At 55.1% G+C, this 24,008-nt stretch overlaps 3 protein-coding genes across 6 annotated transcripts; 1 reads left to right on the top strand and 2 right to left on the bottom strand.

The window, feature by feature from the left end:
- Positions 1 to 14: 14 nt before the first annotated feature.
- Positions 15 to 3,563, bottom strand: Ctsw (cathepsin W). The gene is made up of 10 exons (XM_055610595.1): positions 3,470 to 3,563; positions 2,940 to 3,024; positions 2,049 to 2,162; positions 1,365 to 1,519; positions 1,171 to 1,267; positions 1,015 to 1,095; positions 805 to 930; positions 571 to 635; positions 286 to 492; positions 15 to 206 (listed from the first exon to the last, which is right to left on the bottom strand). The coding sequence occupies exons 1-10, from the start codon at positions 3,548 to 3,550 to the stop codon at positions 96 to 98; spliced, it is 1,122 nt and encodes a 373-aa protein (XP_055466570.1). The 5' UTR covers positions 3,551 to 3,563; the 3' UTR covers positions 15 to 95.
- A 5,039-nt stretch (positions 3,564 to 8,602) lies between these two features.
- Efemp2 (EGF containing fibulin extracellular matrix protein 2) lies at positions 8,603 to 16,143 on the top strand. Of its 4 annotated transcripts, none has more exons than XM_055610471.1 (13): positions 8,603 to 8,620; positions 9,291 to 9,408; positions 9,636 to 9,684; positions 10,271 to 10,477; positions 11,754 to 11,876; positions 12,079 to 12,195; positions 12,336 to 12,455; positions 12,558 to 12,639; positions 14,118 to 14,134; positions 14,345 to 14,464; positions 14,554 to 14,683; positions 14,880 to 15,075; positions 15,852 to 16,143. In XM_055610471.1, the coding sequence occupies exons 2-13, from the start codon at positions 9,298 to 9,300 to the stop codon at positions 16,011 to 16,013; spliced, it is 1,434 nt and encodes a 477-aa protein (XP_055466446.1). In that variant the 5' UTR covers positions 8,603 to 8,620; positions 9,291 to 9,297; the 3' UTR covers positions 16,014 to 16,143. The 4 variants fall into 4 exon arrangements, with proteins under 4 accessions (XP_055466446.1, XP_055466448.1, XP_055466445.1 ...); XM_055610473.1 differs by lacking the exon at positions 8,603 to 8,620 and adding an exon at positions 8,939 to 8,996; XM_055610470.1 differs by lacking the exon at positions 8,603 to 8,620 and having other exon boundaries at positions 9,107 to 9,408.
- Positions 16,144 to 17,020: 877 nt separating this feature from the next.
- On the bottom strand, positions 17,021 to 22,855 carry Mus81 (MUS81 structure-specific endonuclease subunit). Its single transcript, XM_055610469.1, has 16 exons — positions 22,375 to 22,855; positions 22,157 to 22,286; positions 21,242 to 21,327; positions 20,696 to 20,809; positions 20,501 to 20,569; positions 20,249 to 20,334; positions 19,420 to 19,560; positions 19,184 to 19,282; positions 18,967 to 19,088; positions 18,787 to 18,884; positions 18,256 to 18,372; positions 18,070 to 18,165; positions 17,776 to 17,904; positions 17,597 to 17,700; positions 17,264 to 17,347; positions 17,021 to 17,187 (listed from the first exon to the last, which is right to left on the bottom strand). The coding sequence occupies exons 1-16, from the start codon at positions 22,507 to 22,509 to the stop codon at positions 17,121 to 17,123; spliced, it is 1,677 nt and encodes a 558-aa protein (XP_055466444.1). The 5' UTR covers positions 22,510 to 22,855; the 3' UTR covers positions 17,021 to 17,120.
- Between the last annotated feature and the right edge of the window lie 1,153 nt (positions 22,856 to 24,008).

The raw sequence follows: 24,008 nt of genomic DNA, 5'->3' as shown, positions 1-24,008 counted from the left end.
AGAGAAGATGGGGCAGTCAGGCAGAACCTCAGAGTGGGGCTGACGAGGAGGGCCGTGGCCCCCGTGGGAGAGGCTGTGAGGGGTGGCTGCTGTCCTCAAGGCGGGCAAGAGATTGGTGGCTTCTTAACTGAGTGGCCCACTAGAGCCGTGAGTGGGTACTTGGTGATCCCACAGGTGTTGTTTCCCCGATGAAGCCTGAAGTAGCCCTAGGAAATCAGGGGGTGTCAGGGCCAGAAGGTAAAGAAGAAAGATGTTCTGCCCCCTTTCCCATCCCACTCCACTTACCTTCTCGCCCCACTGGGCTCCCCAAGAGTTCTTCAGGATCCAGTATGGGATAGGGCGGCGAGGTTTGCGAGACTGGGGCAAGACTGGCCCTGTGTGGATGGCCCCCTCTTCCTTGCCCATGCCAAAACCCACCAGCAGGACAGAATGGTCCACGCGTTGGGGGTCACAGGCGCTGGGTGTGGCCTTGATCACACCCTTCTGGTAATGCTGCAAAGGAGGGGGCAGAGGAGCTGAGTCCAGGGCCATCTCTCCCGTGTGCCCTTCTCTCTCCCCCGCTGCACCCACCTGTAGCAGCTTCATGTTGATGGTCACGGTGATAGGACCATGGGTGGCCAGGTAGTGGGCAATCTCTGGAAATAGGTAATTACTGGAGATTCCTGAAGGTGCCGTCAAGCCCTGCCCGCCCTGAGGCTGTTCTCACAGGGGAGTGGACTTCAGTTGGTCCCCCCAGCCCCCCATAGCCAGGCTTGTCTGCTCTAGTTTCTCTGCCCCAAGCCTCCACGTCCACCCTGGCCATACTCTGCTCGTCACGTGCCAACATGGTGAAATCCTGAATCCAAGCCACTTTCTTGTACTTCTTAGCCAGGCACCTGCGGGGGTTTGTGTGCCCCTGGAATGGGTAATCCTTTTCACTGGACAGGCCACCTGAAGACAAGCGAGACCAGGAAGGAGGCTTGGGTATTGAGCACCCTGCATCCCTACTGCCCTCCCGCGAGGCCAGTACTCAACTGTTGTTGAGGACTGTGATGTACGCATCCCACACGAAGCCTCCCTGGCAGCCATTTCCACAGCGGTCACAGTCCAGCAGCTCTGGGGCAGGAAGGGACAGATGAGTGAGCAGGCCCTAGGCTTCTCTCCCTGCCACACCTCTTCTCCCTACCATACCCTGCACGGAGACTTCCACAAACTGCTTGTGTTTGACGCGCCACAGGGCCTCAATGTTGTCCGCTGCTGCTATGGCCCAGCAGCACCTGCAGTTTCCCTGAGTGGATAGAGTGGCCCCGGGTAAGGTGTCAAGGCCTTGACCGAATCTTTCTGTCCTTGGGGTAGATGAGGCCAAACTGGGTGGGGGCAGATACCTGGTTTTTGATTGATGAGATGATATTTGTTGCCTTACGCCAGTCACAGGTGAAGGGCACAGATTGCCCCCACTTTTCAGACCCAACCTTTTTGGCCATGTTGGGGATCCTTTCATGTGCCCTCTGATGCCCATATAGCTGGCCAAACTCCTCCTCTGAGGACAAACAGGGACACAGAGGTCACAGGGTTTATTGTTGTTGTTTGGGTTTTTTTGTTGTTGTTTTGGTTTTTGGAGACACGGTTTCTCTGTGTAGCTTTGGCTGTCCTGACTTGAGTTGTAGACCAGGCTGGCTTCAAACTCACAGAGATCCACCTGCCTCTGCCTTCCCAAGTGCTGGGATTACCGGCATGTGCCCCCAAGCCCATGAGATCACAGATTTGACACCCCTCTCTTTAGAGTCTCCCTTTCCAGCTGTCACCACCTTGGCTTTTCCCGTCCCGATGATACTTTGGAAGGTATCAGGTAGGTACTAAGGCCTAGAGAGGCCCAGCTTGTGCTGGCGCATTTTCTGCACCTTCTGCTTCTGGCCTGCGAGCCAAGCTGGGACACAGGCCACAGAGTAACTGCCTTGTGCTCTGGGATAGGGCAGTCGCCCAGGCTGGCCTGCAAAGGGGTAGGAGGTTACTCTGCCCATTTGCCCGTTGCCCTACACGCTAGGCATGGGCCGGGAGGGTTCCAGTACCTGTGAGGTCACTGAATGGAGTCTCTCCAAACTCTGCTGTGCCCAAGTCTTCCTCCTGCAGCCGTTGAGCCTGGGCCAGATTGTGGGCAAAGATATCCAGACGGCGAGTGTACTCTAGACCAAAAAGGAACTGTGGCAGGCCAGTCTCAAGGCAGGAAGTGGCCACTGGTTGGGCCACCCACACCCACTCAGGTGAGTGCAGGCGCCTTCCTAAAGCCCCCATCACTACCACTCCACTACAAGAAAGTAGATATTCTGCCCACATGAGGTTAGAATTTCCCCCAGAGGCACCAAGAGCCTCTCACTAGGAGGAAGCTGAGCAAGGTGGTTAGAGGCAGTAACTTAGAAAAGAAAGTTAAAATGCCTACAGATAGGTTTCCTGTACCTGCGGGCTGCACCTTCCCTGCCCCCTCTTCACACATCTGACCACAGGTCTGGAGGATGAGTGGGTGGGCAGAGGATGAGTGGATGGGGCCTAGTATGCACACACAGGCACACACATGTACACACATACACACAGCCCTTTGTGGGAGATGAAGCCCCAGAATAAAAGAATGGAAGAGAGAACCGCTGGTAACTTGGGACTGGGGGCAGGATAAACAGGGGACAGAGAGTTGCCACTGTGGAGACAAAATGAATATCCTCCGGGATTTGCTGACTGAAGATGTGACTAGATGGTGCACCTCTGCTCCCTGCCCGGACTCACAGTTAAGTGACCATAGCATGAAGATCGTTCCATGCCCATCATATATTGAGGAAGCCAAGGAGCACACTACGGACCTTATTTTCCACTCAGAGGCCTGGACCGGGTCTGTTCCCCTCCCCAAGTCATGACTTCATCTCTTAAGTGGTCAGAGGGAATTGGACTGGAAACATCTGTACCCATGATACCTTCTGGGTTTGAGTAGCTCCGGTTGAACTGGATTTGGAAGAGCTTGAAGACTTCCTTCAGCTCCAGTGGTTGGGGGCCTACATCCTGGAGAGGAACGGAAAGTGGGAAGAGGCCCGGGAAAGAATCATTGTGAACCCAGCTTTATGTCTAAGGTACAAGGGCAGGGCTAAGGGGGTGATGAGGTAGTCTTCTCCGTTTCACTGTGAGCAACCCCATGCCAGCCTCCACGGCTTCCTCTGAGAAAGAGGAAAGGTAAAGTTAGACAGGACAGCTTACCCCTCTGAATGCTCATTGCAGCACTCAAGAGGCTGAGGCAGGAGGACAGCTGAGAGTTTGAAGCCAGTGAAGCCAGCCAGCCTGGGCTACACAGTTAAAGGCTAACAGATCCTTCTGCCACCATGCCCTTCAGGACCCTGTCTTAAGAAAATTAAAAAGAAAGAAGAAAAATATATCTACCAGTTTATGAAGAGAAGACCTGGGAAATGGGACCAGCAGGGAAGGGCCTGGAGAGCCGGTTGGAAACATTTACCTTGCTGAGGAGGGAGTCACTGAAGCCTGGGCCTGCTATCAACAGAGGCAGAACGTAGGAGAGGTGGGCAATCAGTATCATGGTGCAGCCAAAAATGCTGTGGGCAGGAAGCTGTGTAGACGATGTTGGATGGAAAGGGCGGAGCTGGAGAAACCACGAGGGGAAACCAGGCTTGGGGTGGAGGGTAGACCCTTTCTCCACCTGCCTGCCTGGCCATCCCCCACCCCGTTCTTTCCAATAGGAGCTCTTGGCTACCGAGTTCCAGACAATGACAAACCCCTTCCTAAGGAGACAGAGGCAGATGTCAGTGGGCAGTGACGATATTGACATTGACGCCATGATGGAAAACCTAGACCGACAAGCCACAGATGCCTGTGGTCCAGGGAGGAGTGGTGGCCAGTATTCCTTAGGCTCTTGCTTTTTCTGTGAGACAACTTAAGGGCCACCTTTTTAAAGAAGCCTTCCCCGCTTGAGACCCCAACCTCAGGTATAACTGTTTATGGCCCCTTGAGCCCTTGTCATGCCTTTGCCCACTCATCTCCCTCCCAAGCACACAGAGGGGTCCAATCTGTCCCATCTGAACCATCTGGAAGTGTGTGGCAGGCTCAGTAACTATTGAGTCAATTTGTTTGTTTGATGTTGTTGAGACAGGGTCTGACTAGGTAACCCTGGCTGGTCTAAAATTCTCCAATTGTGTAGTCCAGGCTGACCTTAAATTCACAAATATTTGCTTGCCTCCGCCTGAGTTCTGGGATTAAAGGCGAGTGCTACCATGCCAGGCAGTTTGAGCGTTCTTTTGTGAGGGAAGGAACTGGGCTTCAGGTAGCCCAGGCTGGCCTTAAACTCCTTAGGAATTTGGCGAAGACTTTGAATTCCCGGTCCTCCTGCTTAGACCCAAGTACTTCCATTACAGACGTCAGTCTGTATTGCTTGACTGAAAACTTGTAGTCAGCTTTTGTCACATTTCTTTTCCTCGACATGGTCTATGAATGAGGAGAAAGAAAAACAGAGGAAAATATCCTAGAAAAACAAGCCCAGGGCTGTGTGGTCAGGAACCGGGCAGCACTTGAGACCCAGTAACTGCTGTCCCCATTATAAGTGGGTCCTTGGGCTAAAGAAGTTCTACTCCTCTCCCCCACCAACCTCCAAGCTGGAAAACAGCAGCCAAGACCACAGATAGGAGCGAAGAGCTGGCTTCCCAGGGTTCATGGTTGGGAAGAAGGAGGAGGGTCTAGTCTTGGAAGTCATCCATTTCTAATTTCTTTACCTTTTTGCTTCATTAGTGATTATATTAGAATTGTTATGGTCCATTAAACTCCATCTACATCTCTCCCTGGGACAGTAAGCCGAGGGACCCCGATATTTTAAATAAATAAATGAATGAATGAATAAATAAGAATGCTGCTTTCATGCCTTTAATCCCAGCACTCAGGAGGCAGAGGCAGGCAGATCTTCTTGAGTGTGAGACCAGCCTGATCTACAAAGTGAATCCAGGACAGCCAGGGCTCTGTTAGAGAAACCCTGTCTTAAAAAGGCAAATGATGATGATGATGATGATGATGATGATGATGACGACGACAACAACGATGCTTTCTCCTTGGTGTCTTTATTTTTATGGATGAAAGGTCACCTGGGTCCCAGAACATGCTTTCATTAAAATGCAGCGGACAAACTGTCTATTGATGCCCAATGGCCCTGGAGCCCAATTATGTACCCCAAGTGCATCTTATGCTGTGTGGTCCCATGTAGGTGTCATCATCATGTCATTCAGGCTGTCTTGTGGAAGGGGGACTGGGGGCTTTTCTCCTTCTTCCCTCCATCCCTCAAACATGAGCTCTGCAAGGACAGATTTTGATGTGTTTTGGTCAGTGCTGTATCCTCGGTGCGTGGCACATGTCTGATCAGCAGTGGCCACTCAGTAAACACTTAAATGAATGAATAACCCTCCTGATCACTTGTTCCCTCGTTTATCCTGAAGCTCCTCCCAACAACCAGTCAGGGCGAGCTGTGAGCCCAGGAACCTTAGTGTCTTTGAGCAAAGGGAACACTCTCCAAGCCTCTTTAAGCCTGAGATGGGATGTCCTTACCACCCCACTTCAGATGAGAGGGGCCGAGAGATTTGGAAGCAACCAAATAGGAAGCTTTATGGGGACACGATGCCAATCCAGGGAGGTAGGCAAAGTCATTGGGGTGGCAGAGGTCAGAGATCATTGGGAAGGCAGCTCTAAGGGGCAGGAAGACTTGGGCTCAATGGTACAAGTCTCAGTGGTCAATGCTTGAGTCATCTCTCCCTGGGTCTGAGTGCCTGTGAGTGACAGCAGCAGTTCTTGAGTGGATGATACTCGAGAGCCTGGCCAGTCTGCTATGGAACAAGGTTCAGTCTTAGAGTCAGTGGGACGCGAATTCCAGCGTTATTCTTGTTACTTCGGTGGCACCTGGGACAAATCTCTCAGCCCCTCTCTCCTGTGAAGTGGGGTAGCAATGGCATCTCGTCTCTAGCTTGACAAGAGGATTGCAGAATGTCCTTGCCAGCGCCTGGGATAGTCAGCTCTTGATAATCAAGAGTTTTTACTTTCCATTAATAACAACAACTTTATTAGGTGGTGATAGCAGGTCATGCCTACAATGCAGCACCTAGGAGAACGAGACAGGAGGCTTGCCAAGAGTTCAAGGCTAGCCTGGTTCCATTAAAAGTTCCAAAAATTCTAGGCAAGGTGGCGCACACCTGTGATCCCAGCGCTCGAGGCAAAAGCAGGCAGATCTCTGTGAGCTGGAGGCCAGCCTGGTCTACAGGACAGCCAAGGCTACAAGAAGAAACTAACAACAATAAAAGTACACAAAAAAGTTCCAGATTACTGGGCGGTGGTGGCACACACCTTTGATCCCGGCACTCAGGAGGTAGAGGCAGGCGGATCTCTGTGAGTTCAAGTCCAGCCTGGTCTGCAGCTTGAGCTCCAGGACACAAGACAGAAGGGCTACGTAAAGTCATATTTTCTGAAATACCAAACTCCCCACAAAAAATAAAAAATGATTGAGACACAGTCTCTCAATGTAGCCCTGGCTGTTCTGGAACTCCCTGTATCTCAAACTCAGAGACCCACCTACCTCCGCCTCCTGAGTGCTGGAATTAAAGGTGTGTGTCACTAAGCCAGGCTTTTTTCCCTATGTTTATTTTATTTTATTTTTTTCTGTCTCCACCATCAGGACTTTGGGATTGGCCTGACTGGGCAATAGGAGTTAAGAAACAACAGTCACACATACAGAAAACCTGGAGACCTGGTGGGCCCTGTGTTCTGAGGGAGTCATACCCACCGGCAGCCTGGAAACTCAGCCAGTTTGTTATCTGAGCTGAGGGAGGAGAGTTAGCCAATCTCCTTAGGGGATCTCTGCAGGGGAGCCGTCTCAGGCTGCAGTCATCTGGGCTTCAAAATACACATACTCTCAGCATCTGCACTTACTTGTGGAAGGCCCAGCCAGGCCCACAGGTCTGAGTGCTTGGGGTCGGAGACATGGCCATGCTAATATCAAAGATGCACATTCACTCAGAGTATCATCTGCTTTCCACACTTCTCTTTTAGCTTCTTTGGGCTTTGATCTACTTCAGAATTCCAAAACAGTCTCTCTCTCTCTCACACACACACTCTTGTGTGTCGGGGGTTATTAAGATTGAATTTTGGATCTCTGTCATGGTAAACAAACAGGCTGCTACTGACCTACACCCCTAGCCCTCTATTGCTTTGAAAAAAAAAAAAAAATTAAGACAGGTCTGGAGAAATAACTCCAGCATTCCTCATTCGGATCAGCTGAGTTTGGGTCCCAGCACCCACATGAGGCAGCTAACAACTGCCTGTAATTCCAGATCCAGAGGAAGCCCCTGTCCTCCGCGGACACCCGCACAAAGGGCGTGAGGGTAGAAGTCAGCTGTGGCGGTGATGTTAGCGTAACCCCAGCGTGGTGGAGACTGGCAGATCCTGAGAGCACACCCCGGCCAGCCAGTATGGCTGGAGTAGTAATCTCCACATTCAGTGACAACCCCCGTCTCAACAAGGCCCTCGCTACATCGGCACACATGTACATTCCACACGCGTCATCACTCAGACAATTCAATGAGATGGAACAGATTTTTTTTTTTTCTTCGACACAGGCTTTCTCTGTGTAACCTTGGCTGCCCTGGACTCTCTCTGTAGCCCAAGCTGTCCTTGACCGTTCACGGAGATCCACCTGCCTCTGCCTCCCCGAGTGAGTGCTGGGATTACAAGGCAGAGCCAAGCGTGGAGGTGCAAGCACACTTTTCATCCAAGCAGCTGGGAGGCAGAGGCAGGAGTATCTCTGTGAGTTCGAGGTTAACCTGGTCTACACAGTGAGTTCCTGAACAGTCTGAGCTACATTGTGAGACCCTATCTCAAAAAGACATAGACAGACAGATAAATAGACAGTTGATGATAGATGATAGATAGATAGATAGATAGATTAATAAATGAAGATGGAAAGAGGTTGGGGAAGGAAGACTGCTGGGGACGCTGGCGGTCTGGGCCAGGCTCAGGAACCCTGCACACACAAGCCTTTCCCGTCTAGTCCCGCCCTGAGACGTGGGGAACGCGAAGTCCGTCCCATTCCCCCCTTCCTGGGAGCTAAAGGCACCCTGACTCCGCCTCCAAGGCGTGATCTTCGCTGGGGGGGGAGGGGGGGACGGAGGCGGAAACCCAGTAGGGGACCTGGGTGGGAAGAGGGTCGGGAAAGGGTTGGCCCTGGGCCCCAGTGACCTCCTCCCCCAAGTTCAAGCTTGCCCGTCTTCTCAGGGGCTTCCATTCATTTCGGGCCAAGACAGCGGCTGCCCTCGCCCCTCTGCTGTGGCTTTGCGCAGGCTTAGGGGCAGCAGGGCCCCTCAGTAAAGAGACCACCTGGAGGCCCCGGAGGTGATGGGCAGAGAGAGCTCAACAGTTAGTTTTATGCCTGGACGAGGGTCCGGAAGCCTTCGATGAAGCCTCGAGACCGTCTCAGTGACGGTGTGGGAGCACGGGATAAAATCCTGAAAGTAGTAGGATCTGGAGGTCTGAGGTGCCCAGTAGGTTCTGAGATGCGCAGAATCGGGGTCTGGGTGCATCGCTACACTGAGGTGCGAGCACACAGTATGGGATTCTGGAGACACAGGTTAGAAAGGGTCTAGGTGGACAGAATAACACTTTGAGTCAGGGTCTGGGGTCCCCAGGTGAGTTTGGGGGTCAGGCATCAAGGTCAGTGGCCCAACGACCCAAGCATTGGGGAACTCTGGCTGGGCGCCCGAGGGCGGCTCCAGGCGCCGCCGCGGGGGACCGGGTGGGGGCCTGTGGCCGGCCCCGGGCGGAGGAGCCGGGGGGTCGGGGTCCCTCCCCCTGGCGCGGGCTCAGGAATCCGCCGAAGGGCGGGCGGAGGCGCCGGGGTGGGCCGCGGCGGGCGGGCGGGCGGGGGGCGCTTCCTGGGGCCGCGCGTCCAGTGAGCTGCGCGGTCCGTCCGTCCGTCCGCCCGCAGGCACCGCCGGAGTCGACGTGTGAGTGGTCGCCAGCCGAGGGAGGGCGCGGGCCGGGTGCTGGCCGAGTCCGCGCTGCGCGGAGCCGAGAGGCCTGCGCTCCACGACTCGCGGGGCGGGGGCGGGGCGGGGCGGTCCTGGATTTCGGGCCTGGGCCCTAGGCCTGCGAAAGGACTCTATCCCCAGCCCTGGAAGGCTCCGGAGCTCCCAGCGCAGTCCTGAGATGAGACAGCTGGGACCCAGGCTTCCTTTCCTGGGACAGGGAATGGGGGGTGCCGTGGCAGAGGCCTCTGATTCCTGCTCACCATCTCCCAGCCCCAGGATGCTCCCTTTTGCTTCCTGCCTCCCCGGGTCTTTACTGCTCTGGGCGCTTCTGCTGTTGCTCTTGGGAGCAGCGTCCCCACAGGATTCAGAAGAATCGGACAGCTACACGGTGGGGACCACGGGGTCACCAGCTTGGGAGGGGATGGGAAGGACAGTGAGACCAGAATACTGGGGTGGCTGCTTCTGGGAAAAGTTCTGCCCTGCTTGCTTGGTGGGAGGCTGGAGGCCATTGTGTGGAGCTGACCTGAGCATGACTGAGCTCAGGCCCTGGTCTTGGCCTGGCCAGTTGGAGTAGACTGCCAGGGTGGTCACTGGCCACTTCGGGTTCCCTTCCAGGAATGTACAGATGGCTACGAGTGGGATGCGGGCAGCCAGCACTGCCGGGGTGAGTATGCCCGCGGTACTGGCCGTCTTCAGGAACAGAGAAGGGGACTCTTGTTTCCCAGGGACACCCATAGCTGCGCAGGAACCTTTGCACTGCCCAGCTCGGCTGAGCCAAAGCCAGCTGTGCCACTCCGTTAGGAGCCCTACACCTTCAAGAAGCCCAACAAATTTTCTGCCTCTGTCCTGTAGTGGGGGAGAGAGCACCTGGCTATTGCCCAGAGGATCGGAAATACGCACACTTTCCCAGAACTACTCTGTATCCGCCTATCCCAGCGCAAGCTGGGAGAGCAGTACACCCTGGGTCAAGCAGGCCTGTCGGTTACTCTTGGGCAGAGATAGAGGCAGGGTTTTGAGGAGGAATGGAAACTGGCTTGGAGGCAGGAGGAATGGGGACAACAGTGTGAAATAGAGGGCCCCACCCCCAATCCTGCAAATCCCTTGGGAGGGGTTCTGGGTCAACAGCCTTAGTTTGCTGAGCAGAGAGAAGGCCTTGCTCGATTGCTCATCTTAGAGAAGGCCAAGTTGGGCTTCTGCCTCCCAGGGCCAGCCCAGGTGACTGGCTGTGCCCAGCAGGCCCTTCTCTGCAGATGTCAATGAGTGCCTGACTATCCCCGAGGCCTGCAAGGGCGAAATGAAATGCATCAACCACTACGGGGGCTATCTGTGCCTGCCCCGCTCTGCTGCTGTCATCAGTGACCTACAAGGCGAAGGACCTCCACCATCTGCGGCCTCTGCTCAACATCCCAATCCTTGCCCACCAGGCTACGAGCCCGATGAACAGGCGAGCTGTGTGGGTAAGTAGGGGGGGAGGGGTGCAGACCTCTTACCAGTCTTTTTTGGTTTTTGGTTTTTCCGAGACAAGGTTTCTCTGTGTAGCCTTGGCTGTCCTGGATTTGTAAACTAGGCTGGCCTTGAACTCACAGAGACCCATTTGCCTCTGCGTCTCTGAGTGCTGGGATTGCAGGCATGCACCAACATGCCTTGCCTTGTATTTACTGTACAAAGTAATCCTCTTGGCATCTTTCATTCTTATTTGTCTTAATCCTCTAGAAGCACTTTTTTCTCTGGGGGAAAGAAGGAGGTTGAGACAGGGTTTTTGTGTGTAGCCCTGGCTGTCCTGGAACTCACTCTGTAGGCTGGCCTCAACCTCGAACTCACAGAGATCTGCCTGCCTCTGTTCCACCATTGCCTTGCTATGGACTTTGGTTTTTTGAGACTCTAAGTTTGATCTCCAGCACCACAAAAAAACAAGTATGGTGGCACACTTGTAATCCACCACTTCGGAGGTAGAGGCAAGTGCATCCAAAGCTAACGGCCATCCTCAGATGCGTAAGGAGTTTGAGGCCAACCCGAGCTACGTGAGAGCTTACTTAAGAAGTTAGTTAATTAACTAACAAAGTCATAAATAATCTTCCCTATGACATACCTCAGACCTCGTGCTTCCTCCTTGCTGAGAGGCCTCTGGCTCCTCAGAGAAGCATCCAACCCTCATCTGCAGGTTAAATGCATGACCTGCTGGCCCAGGAAGTCCCCAGCAGCCCCTCATTTCCTGCACAGACATGCAAGAGCAATGCTCCTAGCCTCGGCCAGCTTTGTGATCTGGACTCAGCCTTGGGAACCATTGGCCTTGGAGGAGGGAAGGTCCTTGTCCTAGAGTTAGCTGAGGGGTATAAATGGACAAGGCCTTGTTTGTTTGTTTGTTTGTTTGCTTGCTTGTTTTGAAGACAGTGTCTCACATTGTAGTTCTGGCTGGCTTGAAACTCACTGAGAATCTCCTGCCTCTGCCTCCCCCCACCTCCAGTGCTGGAATTAAAGGCATGTGCTCCCAGACCCAATAGGGTCTTATTTTACATGCTCACCTAACGGGTACTTTTTCTGGTGCCTCCCCGGCACCAAACTGTCCTTTATGCTATTGGGAGGATCTGAATTACATGCTCATGTTCTGGTGCCAACGCCCATATGCCCATGTGAATGACGTCTAGCGTGGGCTACCTCCTCCCAAGTTGCAGTTCCTGACATGACCAGTAGCCTGTGGGACTCCAGGCACGGGCTGAATGGTGTCTCCCACAGATGTGGACGAGTGTGCCCAGGCTTTGCACGACTGTCGCCCTAGCCAGGACTGTCATAACCTTCCTGGCTCCTACCAGTGCACCTGCCCTGACGGTTACCGAAAAATTGGACCGGAATGTGTGGGTGAGTTCTGAGGGTGGCCTTCCCAGGTCTTGCTTGGTGACCTTGGCCTGGCCTAGGCTGTTGGTGCCCTCCTGTCACTGGACACAGAAGACTAAACGTAGGTGGGTGGCTTAACTCAGCTTCTGGGCAAAGACAGGAGCGGGCCAGCTCAGGGCCCCCTGCTGACTCTCCTCCCCCTCCCCCCTTCCCATCCCCATCTCAGACATAGACGAGTGTCGCTACCGCTATTGCCAGCACCGGTGTGTGAACCTGCCAGGCTCTTTTCGCTGCCAGTGCGAGCCAGGCTTCCAGCTGGGACCTAACAACCGCTCTTGTGTGGGTGAGGCTGTGCCAGACCAGGCTCTGGGGTCCCGGGAAGAGGTGGGTGAGGTGGGGGCAGGATCTCCTTCCCTGAGCCTGAGTGGAGGGGGGCTGCGGGCAGTGCGTCGGCTCTCACCACCGTTTTCCTGGCCCCCTCAGACGTGAATGAGTGTGACATGGGAGCCCCATGTGAGCAGCGCTGCTTCAACTCCTATGGGACCTTCCTGTGCCGCTGTAACCAGGGCTACGAGCTGCACCGGGACGGTTTCTCCTGCAGTGGTGAGGGTCTGCTTGTCTCCTGCATACTGTGTTGGTCCCCTAGGATGTGCGGCGAGCCGGGCCACCTCCAGTCACGTAGTCATTTTTTTTTTTTTTTTTGAGGTTTCTGTGTTTCATTCTCTGCACCACCGACCTGCATGAACTCCATCGCAAGCTGGTTGCTGGGCACTCCCAGCTCGGTGGGGTTGGTATGTTAGGTGCTACCAGAGCCTGTTGGAGAGACAGAGAAGGATGTGGGTGCCAGTCTTCCTGAAAGTTGAGCTGACTTGCGTTGGACTCCTGCACTGAGCCAAGTCTCTCTTCTTTCTGGGCACATGCCGCAGGGAGTACGTGGAGCGCGAGGGGCAGTAATGGTAGGCCGCATCAGGCGCCAGGCAGAAGGGGGACGCCCCGTTTGTTTGTACCTTACACGTCCGGTCTCATTTAATCGGGTCAGTGAGGATTTACTTTTGCAAGCAGGACATTGATGCTCTCCCAGGTGTGTTGGCAGAATTGTAAAAAGCAGGCAGAAAGCTCAGAGACAGTGGTGACTTCCATCTTCTCACTTACAGAGGTGAAGTCACTTGTCAAAGTGCAAACGGGAGGGATGAGATGGGGCCAGGGCTTCCTCCCAGCCTTCTCACCGTGTGACCCGGCATGTCCTCCGTTTATGTTCTGCCGTGAAACAGCACTATTGGCGTTCAGCTGTGTGAGAGGGACAGACGGAAAGGGATAGCCTGCTCTGGGTAGGGCTCACACTCAGCCAAAGGCTGGGTATTGTGACTGAGGATTACAGGACTTGGGAAAAAATAGAGCTGGTTAGGCCTGTAGGGTTCCTCTAGGCCAGCCTACTCATTTGACTGGCATGGAAATGAACCTTTCTAAAACTATTTAGTAAGACTCATTCCCAAGGCTCTAGATTTCTGATGCTTTTTTTTTTTTAGACTTATTTATTATGTATAATAATAGTGTTCTGCCTGCATGTGCACCTGCACGCCAGAAGAGGGCATCAGATCCCAGTATAGATGGTTGTGAGCCACCAAGTAGTTGCTGGGAATTGAACTCAGGTCCTTTGGAAGAGCAAGCAGTGCTCTCAACCACTCAGCCATCTCTCCAGACCCTCTGATATTTTTTGAGACAGAATCTGTGTAATCCTGGCTGTTGTGAAGCATTCTATGTAGACCAGGCTAGCCTGCAAAGATCTGCTCAGTAGTGCCAGGATCAAAGGTACAGGCTGCCATGTTGGCTGGTACTTTGTTTCTTGAGTATTTGTGAAGTCCTGGGGAAGAGAGGTCCTCTGTAAGCTTGAAGGTCAGTTGCTATTTTGAGACAGGGTCTCACTCTGTAGCTCTGGACAGCCTGGAGTCTCTTGTGTAGACCAGGCTGGCCTCAGACAGATCTGCTTGCTTCAGCCTCTGCCTCCCAAGGGTTGTGATCAAACACCCTGCTGTTTGTTTTTTGAGGAAGGGTCTTGTTATGTAGACCTGGTTGGCTTTGAACTTACCATAATCCTGGCTGGACTCCCTATGTGGACCAGGCTGGCCTTGAACTTGGTATAATCCTCCTGCTTCTCCCTCCCAGATGCTGGGATTATAGACATATTAGCACCATGCCAAGCTTCAAACCTTTCTATTCTCTTTCTTTTCTTTTTCCTCTCCCTTTCCTTGCTGGGATGGAACCTAGAGCCTCAAGCGTGTTAGGCAAGTACTCTTCCCCAGAGTTATATCCCTCTAACCCTCCACTGAAACCTTCAGTCCCCCTTCCGAGCACTCCGGGTTTACTTCATTCCTTCTCTTCCCGCATCCAGCCTTATGGGGGGGGCGGGGGCTGGGCTCTCTCAGTAAATGTCCATGAGGCTCAGTTGTGAGGACTACCCTTGGCCCAGGGTCCTCATCCCCACCCTCCTTCAGATATCGATGAGTGCAGCTACTCCAGCTACCTCTGCCAGTATCGCTGTGTCAACGAGCCAGGCCGATTCTCCTGTCACTGCCCACAAGGCTACCAGCTGCTGGCCACGAGGCTCTGCCAAGGTACTGGTGCGTCTGGGGGATGGGCAGGTGTTTAGAGGACAGTAGCTTACTGCCAGTCCTGGAGTCCAACCCCACCTCCCTTGGCACAGACATTGACGAGTGTGAATCAGGTGCACACCAGTGTTCTGAGGCCCAAACCTGTGTCAACTTTCATGGGGGCTACCGCTGTGTGGACACGAACCGTTGTGTGGAGCCCTATGTCCAAGTTTCTTCGGACAAGTGAGTCAACCTGAGGGCGGTTTCCTGTGGTTACCACGATTCCCAGAGGTCTGTGGGGTTAAGTAGTTTAATTAAGCAGGTGAGTGCCCGTGATGTCTCCTGGGAGTGGTAGTCTTGTATGCTTGGGTTTCCCTCTAGGAGGAGGGTATCTGGGAAGCGGGCCCCACCCTCACTCCTGTCCCTCTTGGGTCTCTAGCCGCTGCCTCTGTCCTGCCTCCAACCCCCTGTGTCGAGAGCAGCCTTCGTCCATCGTGCACCGCTACGTGAGCATCACCTCAGAGCGCAGTGTGCCTGCCGACGTGTTTCAGATCCAGGCAACCTCCGTCTACCCCGGCGCCTACAATGCCTTCCAGATCCGTGCTGGAAACACGCAAGGGGACTTCTACATTAGGGTAAGGTGCCTCTCCGCTCACACCAAACTGACTCGAATACTCTAAAAGAGAACACCTGAAGTCATCTAAGTGGGAGCTGCCCTGCCTCGTCTCTCAAAGCCCTGTCCTAGGATGTGGGCTCATGTCAGAAGTCAGACATACTCCACATTCCTATTACACTTGCCATGGGCAGTCCTAATAGGCAGTCGGTTAATGGGCTTTGACTTGAACAAGAAAAGTGGTTCCTTCAGAAACTCTAGCTCTGTGGCAAGGGGAAGATGACAGGGATGTTGGTGCTGGTCTGAGGGTCTTGAACCATGGTCCTCATGCTGTCTTCAGCATTGAGATGTTTCTGTCAGAACTTACTTTCCAAGTTGCTTTGGGGCTGACGGCACACCCAGCTCCCGTGGCAGAACGAGTGCTTTATTCAGCAGGCCCTTAGTTCTCCAGCACCATAATATTGAGAGAGAACTGAATACTTTGAAGCAGAGGCGGGACAGCTCTGGGGCACCACAGGCCCATCAACCCCCAAACTTGAGTCATCAGGTAGTTATGATAGAGGGAAGATCAAGGTGAATAGGAGTCAGGAGAGAGCTGATGGAGAGAACCGGTGGCAGGGATTCAGGTACTGGAGCAGAGAGAAACGCCCAGCGGTCAGAGCTGGATAAGAACTTGAGTGGCAGTCTGATGAGACTGTTTCCCAACATCAGGCTGCAGGGCAGGGGGGATGCTGGAGGAGGGTCCTGGCTCATAGGCTAACACCATCTCTATGTTCTGCCGTCCACTCTGCTCTGCAGCAAATCAACAATGTCAGCGCCATGCTGGTTCTTGCCAGGCCAGTGACAGGACCCCGGGAGTACGTGTTGGACCTGGAGATGGTCACCATGAACTCCCTTATGAGCTACCGGGCCAGCTCTGTACTGAGACTCACCGTCTTTGTGGGAGCCTACACCTTCTGAAGATGACCCTCAGGAAGGGTTGGGTGGGACCCCTTTTTATCCCTTCCATAGCTTAAGGAGCCTGGGGCTTAGGGGTGGCTGTTCTGCTTAAAGGGACAATGATGTGAAGGACAATAAAGGGAGAAAGGAGTCCTGGCTGAGGTGGGTGAGTAACCTCAGCATGGAAAGCGGCTGGCATGTGAGAGACTCAGGCCAATCCCACCCGAAGGTTCCAGGGCTAAGAGTCTTCCTTCAGAACGGACCCGAGCAGGGAGTTCTAAGCAGCATACACATGAGGCCCTACCGCAGTGCCTGGCTGATGCGGGGCCCCAGAGACCATGTTCAGGTCAGTGCCAAGAGTTTCAGGGTTACCGCCCTAGCCCTAACCCTAAACTATGCATTTGGACAAGCCCTACTGTTTTCAAATCACCAAAATGAGGCAACTGGACTGAGAACACTTTTCTATCCCAAGTTGTGGTACCTTTTCTCAAAGAAACTCACTTGCCCAGGGGCCATCTAGTCACACTGGAGGAGAGAGTGCCTCACTGACTATCTCCTTACCAGGGCGTGCCCAAGCTCTGAAGGGTTTTGTTTGTTTATTCATTCATTTTTGGATAGGGTCTGTCTGGCTTGACACATTATAGTTGTGAACAATCATGCTTAGGCAGGAGTTTGCTTTAAAAACCAACCAACCAACCAACCAACCAACCAACCAACCAACCAACCAACCCATATGGGCCAGGTATGGCGGCCCATACCTTTAATTGGAAGGTGGCCCAGGAAGACTGGGAGTTCCAGGCCAACCTGGGTTACATAGCAAGTTCTAGGCCAAGCTGGGTTTTAGGAGGGAGACAGACACTGTAAAGGCCGAAGGTCATTATTATGGGGGAGAGGAATTGCCAAGCACCCATGAGGCTTCGGGTTCCACTAGTCACCACAAAGCAAAAACCATTGGATCACAAGGTGTAGTCTCCCAGTTCCTGCATTCTCAGGACCTTGACATTGCTTCCTCAACACCCAAGACCACAAACATTTACATTTTTATTATAGCTGAAGGATCCCAGTTAGAAAGCTAGCAAGCCTTGGTGGAGGTGCAGATGGGTGCGGGGCTGTGTCTCCCGGTGTCGCTCAGGTCAGAGGGCCGTGGCTGCAGTACAGCTGGTACAGGGTCCTGCTTAGAGCAGGTCCCAGGTTTCTGTAAGAAAGAGTCAGGAGGTCAGCCTGGTGCCCCAGGCAACCCAGCCTTCTCCATAGACTGTGATTATCCGTACCTCTGCAGACGCCCACACTTGATGGTGCTCAGCAGCATCTCCTGCTCCTTAGGGGTGGCACAGGCATCGTAAGCAGCCAGGAGGCTGGAGGTGGGCATACAAGGGCTGATTGTCTGGGCAAGCATCATGAGACATGAGAGCTAAGGCGGGAGGGCTTCAGGCTAGACTGGAGGAGTCTGGACACCCTTGTTTCATCCTGCCGCCCTCCTGGAAGCACTGGGACAGAACCTGCCAGGGTTCCCGCACAGAGCCAGCCTTGCTTAGCAGCAGCATTGCTTATACTGAACTCCATACAGGAGGGCAGAGGAACCCGCGGAGGCTCTCTGGGCATACCTGGCGGGAGTGCTGTATCGATCCACCAGGGCTGCTGCCTTCTCCCCACTCAGTCCACGCACCTGCATCAGCTGCCGGGCAAATACTTCTCGCACAGACTGGGCCTGGGGTTGGGGTAGGCTTGTGTTAGGGGGGAACTGGGACCAGGCCACCTAAGCAAGGCGAGGCAAGGCTGGTACCTTATTCTTGACAGCTTCTGCATTGAAGTCACTGAAGGTGAGGAGCGAGCAGAGAGGATTGGTGGAAGGCTCTGCTCCTGGTTCAGCAGCCCCCGGGGTTCCCCAGGGGCGGCTGCGCAGGGTGCGGCCCTGATGGAAGAGGGGACTGAGGCCAGGGGAGGCTCTAAGGGCTAGCCCCCACCTAGTCTTTTCCCAGGCCTCAGCGGGAAGCCTGAGGAACAGGATCCCACCTCTCCTTGCTTGGGTAGTAGACACCGGGCAGGGGCCCAGTGCTGGACAAAGGCATTTGCTCACCTGGTACAGTCTTTCCAGGCCCTTCGTCAAAAGGGCCAGATAGCCAGCTGACTCCTTAATATCCATGGTACGCTTCACAAAGAAGCCATCAATGACCTGGAGGAGAGGACCGGAGGGAGGTGGCTCCTGGCCTGAGCCATGGACCACAAAATCTCTGGCCAGCCTGGCCCTGCCCTCCGAGCTCACCTGTGTGTTTGTGACAGCCTGCAACAATGTACTCTCAGGAAGGCTGAGGTTGTGGACAGATCCATGTTCCTCCACCAAGTATACCCGGTGCCCCAGGCCACAGCGCTTCAGGCGGAACTAGGAAGGCGGACAGAAGCAGAGTGGGTCAGGCCCAAATGCCCACCTGTTTGGGCCGGCCATCTTAGGGGAGCAGCCACACTATGACTCCTGTAGGAAAGCTCTGAACCCCTGGACATGACGCGTCCTCCAAGCCTCCCTTCGCCTGTCAGCCTCTGTGACCCTAGGGCCAGCCCTGCTGCTGAGATTTGGCCACAGCCTCTGCACTTCCAATCCTAGAAGTCTGGCTCTCTTGGCCTAGGTACTCAAGCGGTCTCCAGCCTGCCTAGAGAGCCTTGTGTTCCTACTGTGCGCCTGCATGGCTTAAACGGGGCTCAGAGCATGGCTGGAGGCCTCTGGTGCTCTGCTTTGCGGCCAGCCAGTAGTGTTTTCTAGGTGAAGGAAGCAAGAAGTGAGGCGGGCTGCCCAAGGCACCTTCTGCTCTCGGAAGCGGCCATCGATGATGCTGCTGCATAGGTCATCTAGCCGCTTGCGTTCCACAATGTGGTCCAGGACTAACTCCCCAGGTCTTGCTGCCAAGAACCCGAGAAGAGCGTTAGCAGCTACCTCACACCCACGCAGGCCGGCCTCCCATGCCTTCCCATGGCCCCATACCTGAGTCTCCAGGCCTGGTCTCCTGGGCCACCCACACAAAGTCCCCCACATGCAGCTTGCGAACGGTGTGGGGCACATGCAGCCGCTGCAGCTCTCGGAGCATTTCTGGCCTGTGCCCTGCCCTGACATTTCCAGAAAGAAGGCCAAGGTCAGGGTGAGCCAGCACCACCACCTTCCAACACCCTCCAGTCTTCAAGGCTGCCCCCACTTCACGAACCCTCTGGTTTCGCCAATATCCACACACAGCAGCACCTTGTACTCGCCCGGCCTCAGCTCCAGTGGTTGCTGCTGCACGGCCCCCTCACTGGTGCCGCCACTATGAGGGAACGGAGGCTGTGAACAAGGCCAGAACGCTCATTGCCAGGGCAGTTCCCCACAACCCACAGGGGCAGCCGTGGCCCAGTTCCAGGTCCCTGAGATAGGGGTATGGTTGCCCCCATTTCTCCTCCTTACGGTTCTGACAAGGCAGCTTCTGGAACTGCTGACTCCTCTCCACGGGGCTCCTCTGGCCTAATCCCAGTGTTCAGAGTGCTCGGGCCTTCTGAGCTGGCCAGCTTCTGGGCCAGCTCCAGGCCCTCTGGTGTCAGTGCATACCTGGGAGGTGATTGACACACAGTTTTACCTTTTTTTTTTCCCTGGTTTTTCAAGACAGGGTTTCTCTGTGTAGCTTGGCTGTCCTGGACTCACTTTGTAGACCAGGCTGGCCTCGAACATAGAGATCCAACCGTCTTTGCCTTCCAGGGTGCTGAAATTACAGATGGGCCCCACTGTGCAGGGCTAAGTAAGCCTCTGTGTGCTTTTTATGTTTTGTTTTTGTTTTTCAAATACAAAAAAACAAGGCCCAGGCTGGCCTTGAACTCGGAGATCAGCCTGCCTCCGCCTCCCTAGTGCTGGGATTAAAGGTTTGTGCCACCACGGCTGGCTGGTTTTACCTTCTTTGTACCTGGGAAACTCCTCCTCCTCCTCGGTATAAGTTCAATGGCTCCCCACCTCCCCTGTCTCCCTGTCCCTCAGATCAGTCTCCTCAGGGCCTCCCTAACAGCACTGCAGCTTTGCAGTGTGTCTCACAGCTCCTTCCCAGTCTTCATTCAGCACTATACGCTCTTCCCTCCCCCCAGCTGCTCGTACTTCCCAGGCCTCCCAATGATGAGGCTTTTAGTGGGGAAGGCTGGCCTTCCCCAGCCTCCGAGGCACCAGGTCTGAATTTGCTTGGCCATTGTAGAGCCTGAGAAAGTTCTGACCCTACGTGAGCCCCATCCCCGCCTCGTTAGGTTGCCCACACCTGGCTGGCCGGTGTGTTCTGAGGACGAGGTTCCTGTGAAGGAGGCCTCGAAGGGCAGGCCAGGGTCTTGAACTTCCAGGAACTACCTGTGAAAGGAAAGGAGACCCTCAGAGAGGCTCTACTATCTCCAAGCCTAAACTTCGTGTACCCTAGCCATATGCCGCATTTGGGTCAGGTTGCATACCAAGGCTGCCTGCCATGAAGGGAGAACTGCAGTGGGCTTTGCCTGCCCACTCTCAGCTGGATGCTCACCCTGGGGGCCTTCTGGGCACATTTCTGCAGCAGCTCCTCCTTCATTAGGAAGCCGTGGCCATCAGGATTCTGAAACCATGGTAGCAGTGAGGGAAGGTTCGGGGCTGGGGCTCTTCCTCACCCTGATAGGGTGTGGCCAGTCTGATCACCACCCAGGCACTTCTGGGAGCCTCCCGCCTCGCCCCAGCCACATACCTGACTGCTTATCAGGTGCTCCCTGTAGAGCTGCAGCAGGATCTCACGCGCACCTGAGTTCTGAGCTGGCCAATAGCCAGCACTAGTGCTCCCTGCTTGAGGCTGGGCGGGAACCTGAGAGAGACAGGGACTCTGAATTCAAATACCTGTCAGTATCAGCTGAGGCTTCAGCAGGCTCTGTGGGCCTGGAGATGATGCTCTAAACCTCTCTAAATACGGAATGTGATGGTGGCCAGAGCAGCAACAAAGGCTGGGGTTATGTGCCGACCCCAGCCTCCAGCTACCACTACTGGAGAACGAGAACAAGGACATAACAGAAGTCTCAACTTTGGGGGCTGGCTCTCTCAGCAGCTTCCTTTGGAACTCCATCTACAGCTGTCTCAATAATCCTACTTAGGAATTAAGATAGAGCCTCTCAAAGAGGGTAAGACACCAGGACAGTCTAAATCAGCCAGAGCTGGACACAGAGCTGGTAAATCCCTCAAACCAAGAAGTCCTGCTCCCAACTCTCCCAGAGAGCTTTCTACTCCCTTTCCCAATCCTCACTGGCGTGGAAGAGTCCTGGACTTGAGCAGGTGGTCCTTCGCTGGCTTCATTCTTCTTTGCAGATGGTGGGCTGGGGGCATGGTCCCCTGAGGAGGACAGAAGAAAGTCAGTCCTGCACCCAATTTGGCTGCCAGGAGGAGCATGGATGTAGTCTGCCCACTTTGTGAATTTGGGTATCTCTTTTTGTTTTTGTTTTTCAAGACAGGATTTCTCTGTGTAGCCTTGGCTGTCCCTGACTCACTTTGCAGACCAGGTTGGCCTTGAACTCACCAAGATCTGCCCACCTCTGCCTCCCAGGGCGCTAGGATTACAGGTGTGTGTCACCAGTCACCATGCCCAGCTCTGGGTGTCATATTTTAAAACCTTTTTTGTTGCTTTATTGTATGTATGAGTGTTCACCTGCGCGTCTGTGCATCACTGGAGCACAATGCTAGAAGAGGGCAGAACTGGGGGCTGGATCCCCTGGTTGGGGTTTTGGTTTTGAGACAGGGTCTCACTGAGTGAAGCCCGCACTGGCCTCAAACTCACAAAGATCTTCCTGCCTCTGTCTCCTCTGATTGCTGGGATTAAAAGCATGCATCACCATGCCTGACCCCTTGTCATTTTTTGAGACAGTCTCAAATAGCCCAGGCTGGCCTTGAACTCGGTATGTAATTGAGAATGCTCTTGAACTCCTGACTCTTTCACCCCACCTCTTAAACGCTGGATTACAGACCTGCTTCACACCACCCACGCCGGCTCAGTCAGCTAGCTTTGTATGTGACAACTACCGGGCTTACAGAGCATCAATTACTAGCCCTGGGTCGAAGAGCAACCACAATGAGAGTGCGGAATTTGAAGCCAAGGTTTCCAAGGTAGACACAGCCTACACTAAGAAATTTAGGGGATCACCAACTAACTCCCCGAGGCGCTCACCGCCCGATGCCAGGTGCTGCTTCAGCCGCTCGTCCAGCATCCGGCAGAGCCTGTCTCCGAAGTGCTGGAGGATCTTCGCTTCTTTCCCGCTGCGCAGTGGTAGCGGGTACCGACGAAGGGAGCGCAGCGCCTGGCGAGCCCAAGGGAGAAGAGGAGCTCCTCAGGCCGGGATTCACGGATCACCTGGCTGGGCACCGGAGCAGCCAGCTGGGACTCACCTTCTGAAACACGAAGCGCGTGTGACGCCCTCTGCTGGCTGCCTCGTCTCGCCACTCGGTCAGCCACTGAACGAAGAGAGGGTTGGGGCAAACCGGCAGCGGGCGCTTCCGGCCCAGGCGGACCGGCTCCGCCATTAGGTCTAGACTGGCTCTTTTGGAGCCTCACAAGAACAACCCTCTGAGATGGGGACTTCGACGGGCCGGCCGTTGGGATGAGAACATCTGATTGCGAGCAGGACCCGTCCAACCCGGCGGTGCACCAGCTCAGGGAGCGCTCCCCGCTCCCCTGCTGCTGTGACGGGCTGGTTGGAAGTTAGGCGTGCGCCCCCTTTCCCTTCGGACCGCCCCCAGGACCCGCGAGCACCAGCCCTGGGGACGGGCCCCATCCAGGCCACAGAGCTTTGACCCGCCCTCGTCCTCTCCAAAATTCGAGAGCAAAACTATTGTGCCATTAGGAGGCGGACAGCGCCCCCTGTGCCCGGGAGGGCCGGCTGGAGACCCGAGCTGGGCTCGCTTTGGGGCCTCGACAGGCTCTTTCGGGCTCGCTGTGGTAGAGGAGGCTGGAAGGGGGGGGGGGGGCGGGGGGGGGGGGGGGGCGAGGGGCGGGCACGGGCGCGGGGATGTCTGCGGGGGACACATCCGTGAAGGGGTGCAAGGGATGAACTAAGGCAGGAGTGGCAGGAGGAGCTCGTGAGGGCGCGGAGCCGGGGATGCTCAGGCTTAGGTGGACGGCGAGGGGGACCGAGGGGCGCCCCCTGGCACGCGGGTGGCTTTTGTGGCTCCTCGGGAGCGGGCGCCCCGCGGTGGCGGGGGGCGGCCCAGCGGAGCACGGTGGTCTCTCCGGGGATTGGCACGGCCGGCGAGCCGCGGCTGTCGCGCCGGAAGCCGCCGGCCGCCTCGTTCGCGGACCCCCTTCTCGGGCTGGCTCGCGAGCCCGCCTCCTCCCTCGCGCAGCCTTAAAAGGAGCCTAAAGCCGGCGCTCGGGCTGGACACGCCCTCTGGAGGCTCATGCCCTAATAAGGACATCTAGGGCATCCCGCGGCGGGGGTGGGGAGGGGCGGAAGGGAGCGTAACCAGGGCAACCTCGTGGCCCCTCCCCCCGTTGCTCCGGGAAACCGGGAGTCTCGCAAAAGGGGGCGCTAGCCTTCTCCTCAGGCAGGGCACCTGGGAGCCGAGGGTCCGTTCGGCTTCCCCTTGGAGCTCCAGCCGCTCGGCCCGCAGGGCCGCGGGAGGCCCCGGACTACAACCCCCGGCATGCCCTGCGGGCTGCCTCCCTCCCGGGCTTGCTCCTCGCTTGCAGTCTTTATTCGGCTCGGGGAGGTCCAGGGCCCCAGTTTCCTTTGCACATGACTTATTGGCGACCTTTCCCTCTTTCCCTCAAGTGTGAGGACTCGGTCATTGTTCGGGATCCAAGAGGTCTTCCTAGGGTCTCCGCCCAGTTCACTTTAACCTCTGGCTCTCCCAGAGGGTCTCACTTTTCGTGTTAGACTAACCACAAACCTATCAACTCGGGAACGGAGTTCCAGTAAGTACTCTTCTCCTTATCGCCTGGTGCAGGAAGTAGAAAGAAGCCTTTAATGCACAACTCTTCACTCCTCCCCCATGAATTACGTCTGAAGGACTCTGCGAAATGT

The sequence above is a fragment of the Psammomys obesus genome, unplaced genomic scaffold (assembly GCF_907164565.1).
Source record: "Psammomys obesus unplaced genomic scaffold, mPsaObe1.curated_primary_1811, whole genome shotgun sequence".
NCBI lineage: Eukaryota > Metazoa > Chordata > Mammalia > Rodentia > Muridae > Psammomys > Psammomys obesus.
The sequence above is the reverse complement of the archived record's forward strand: the minus strand, read 5'-3'. Positions and strand labels throughout refer to the sequence as shown.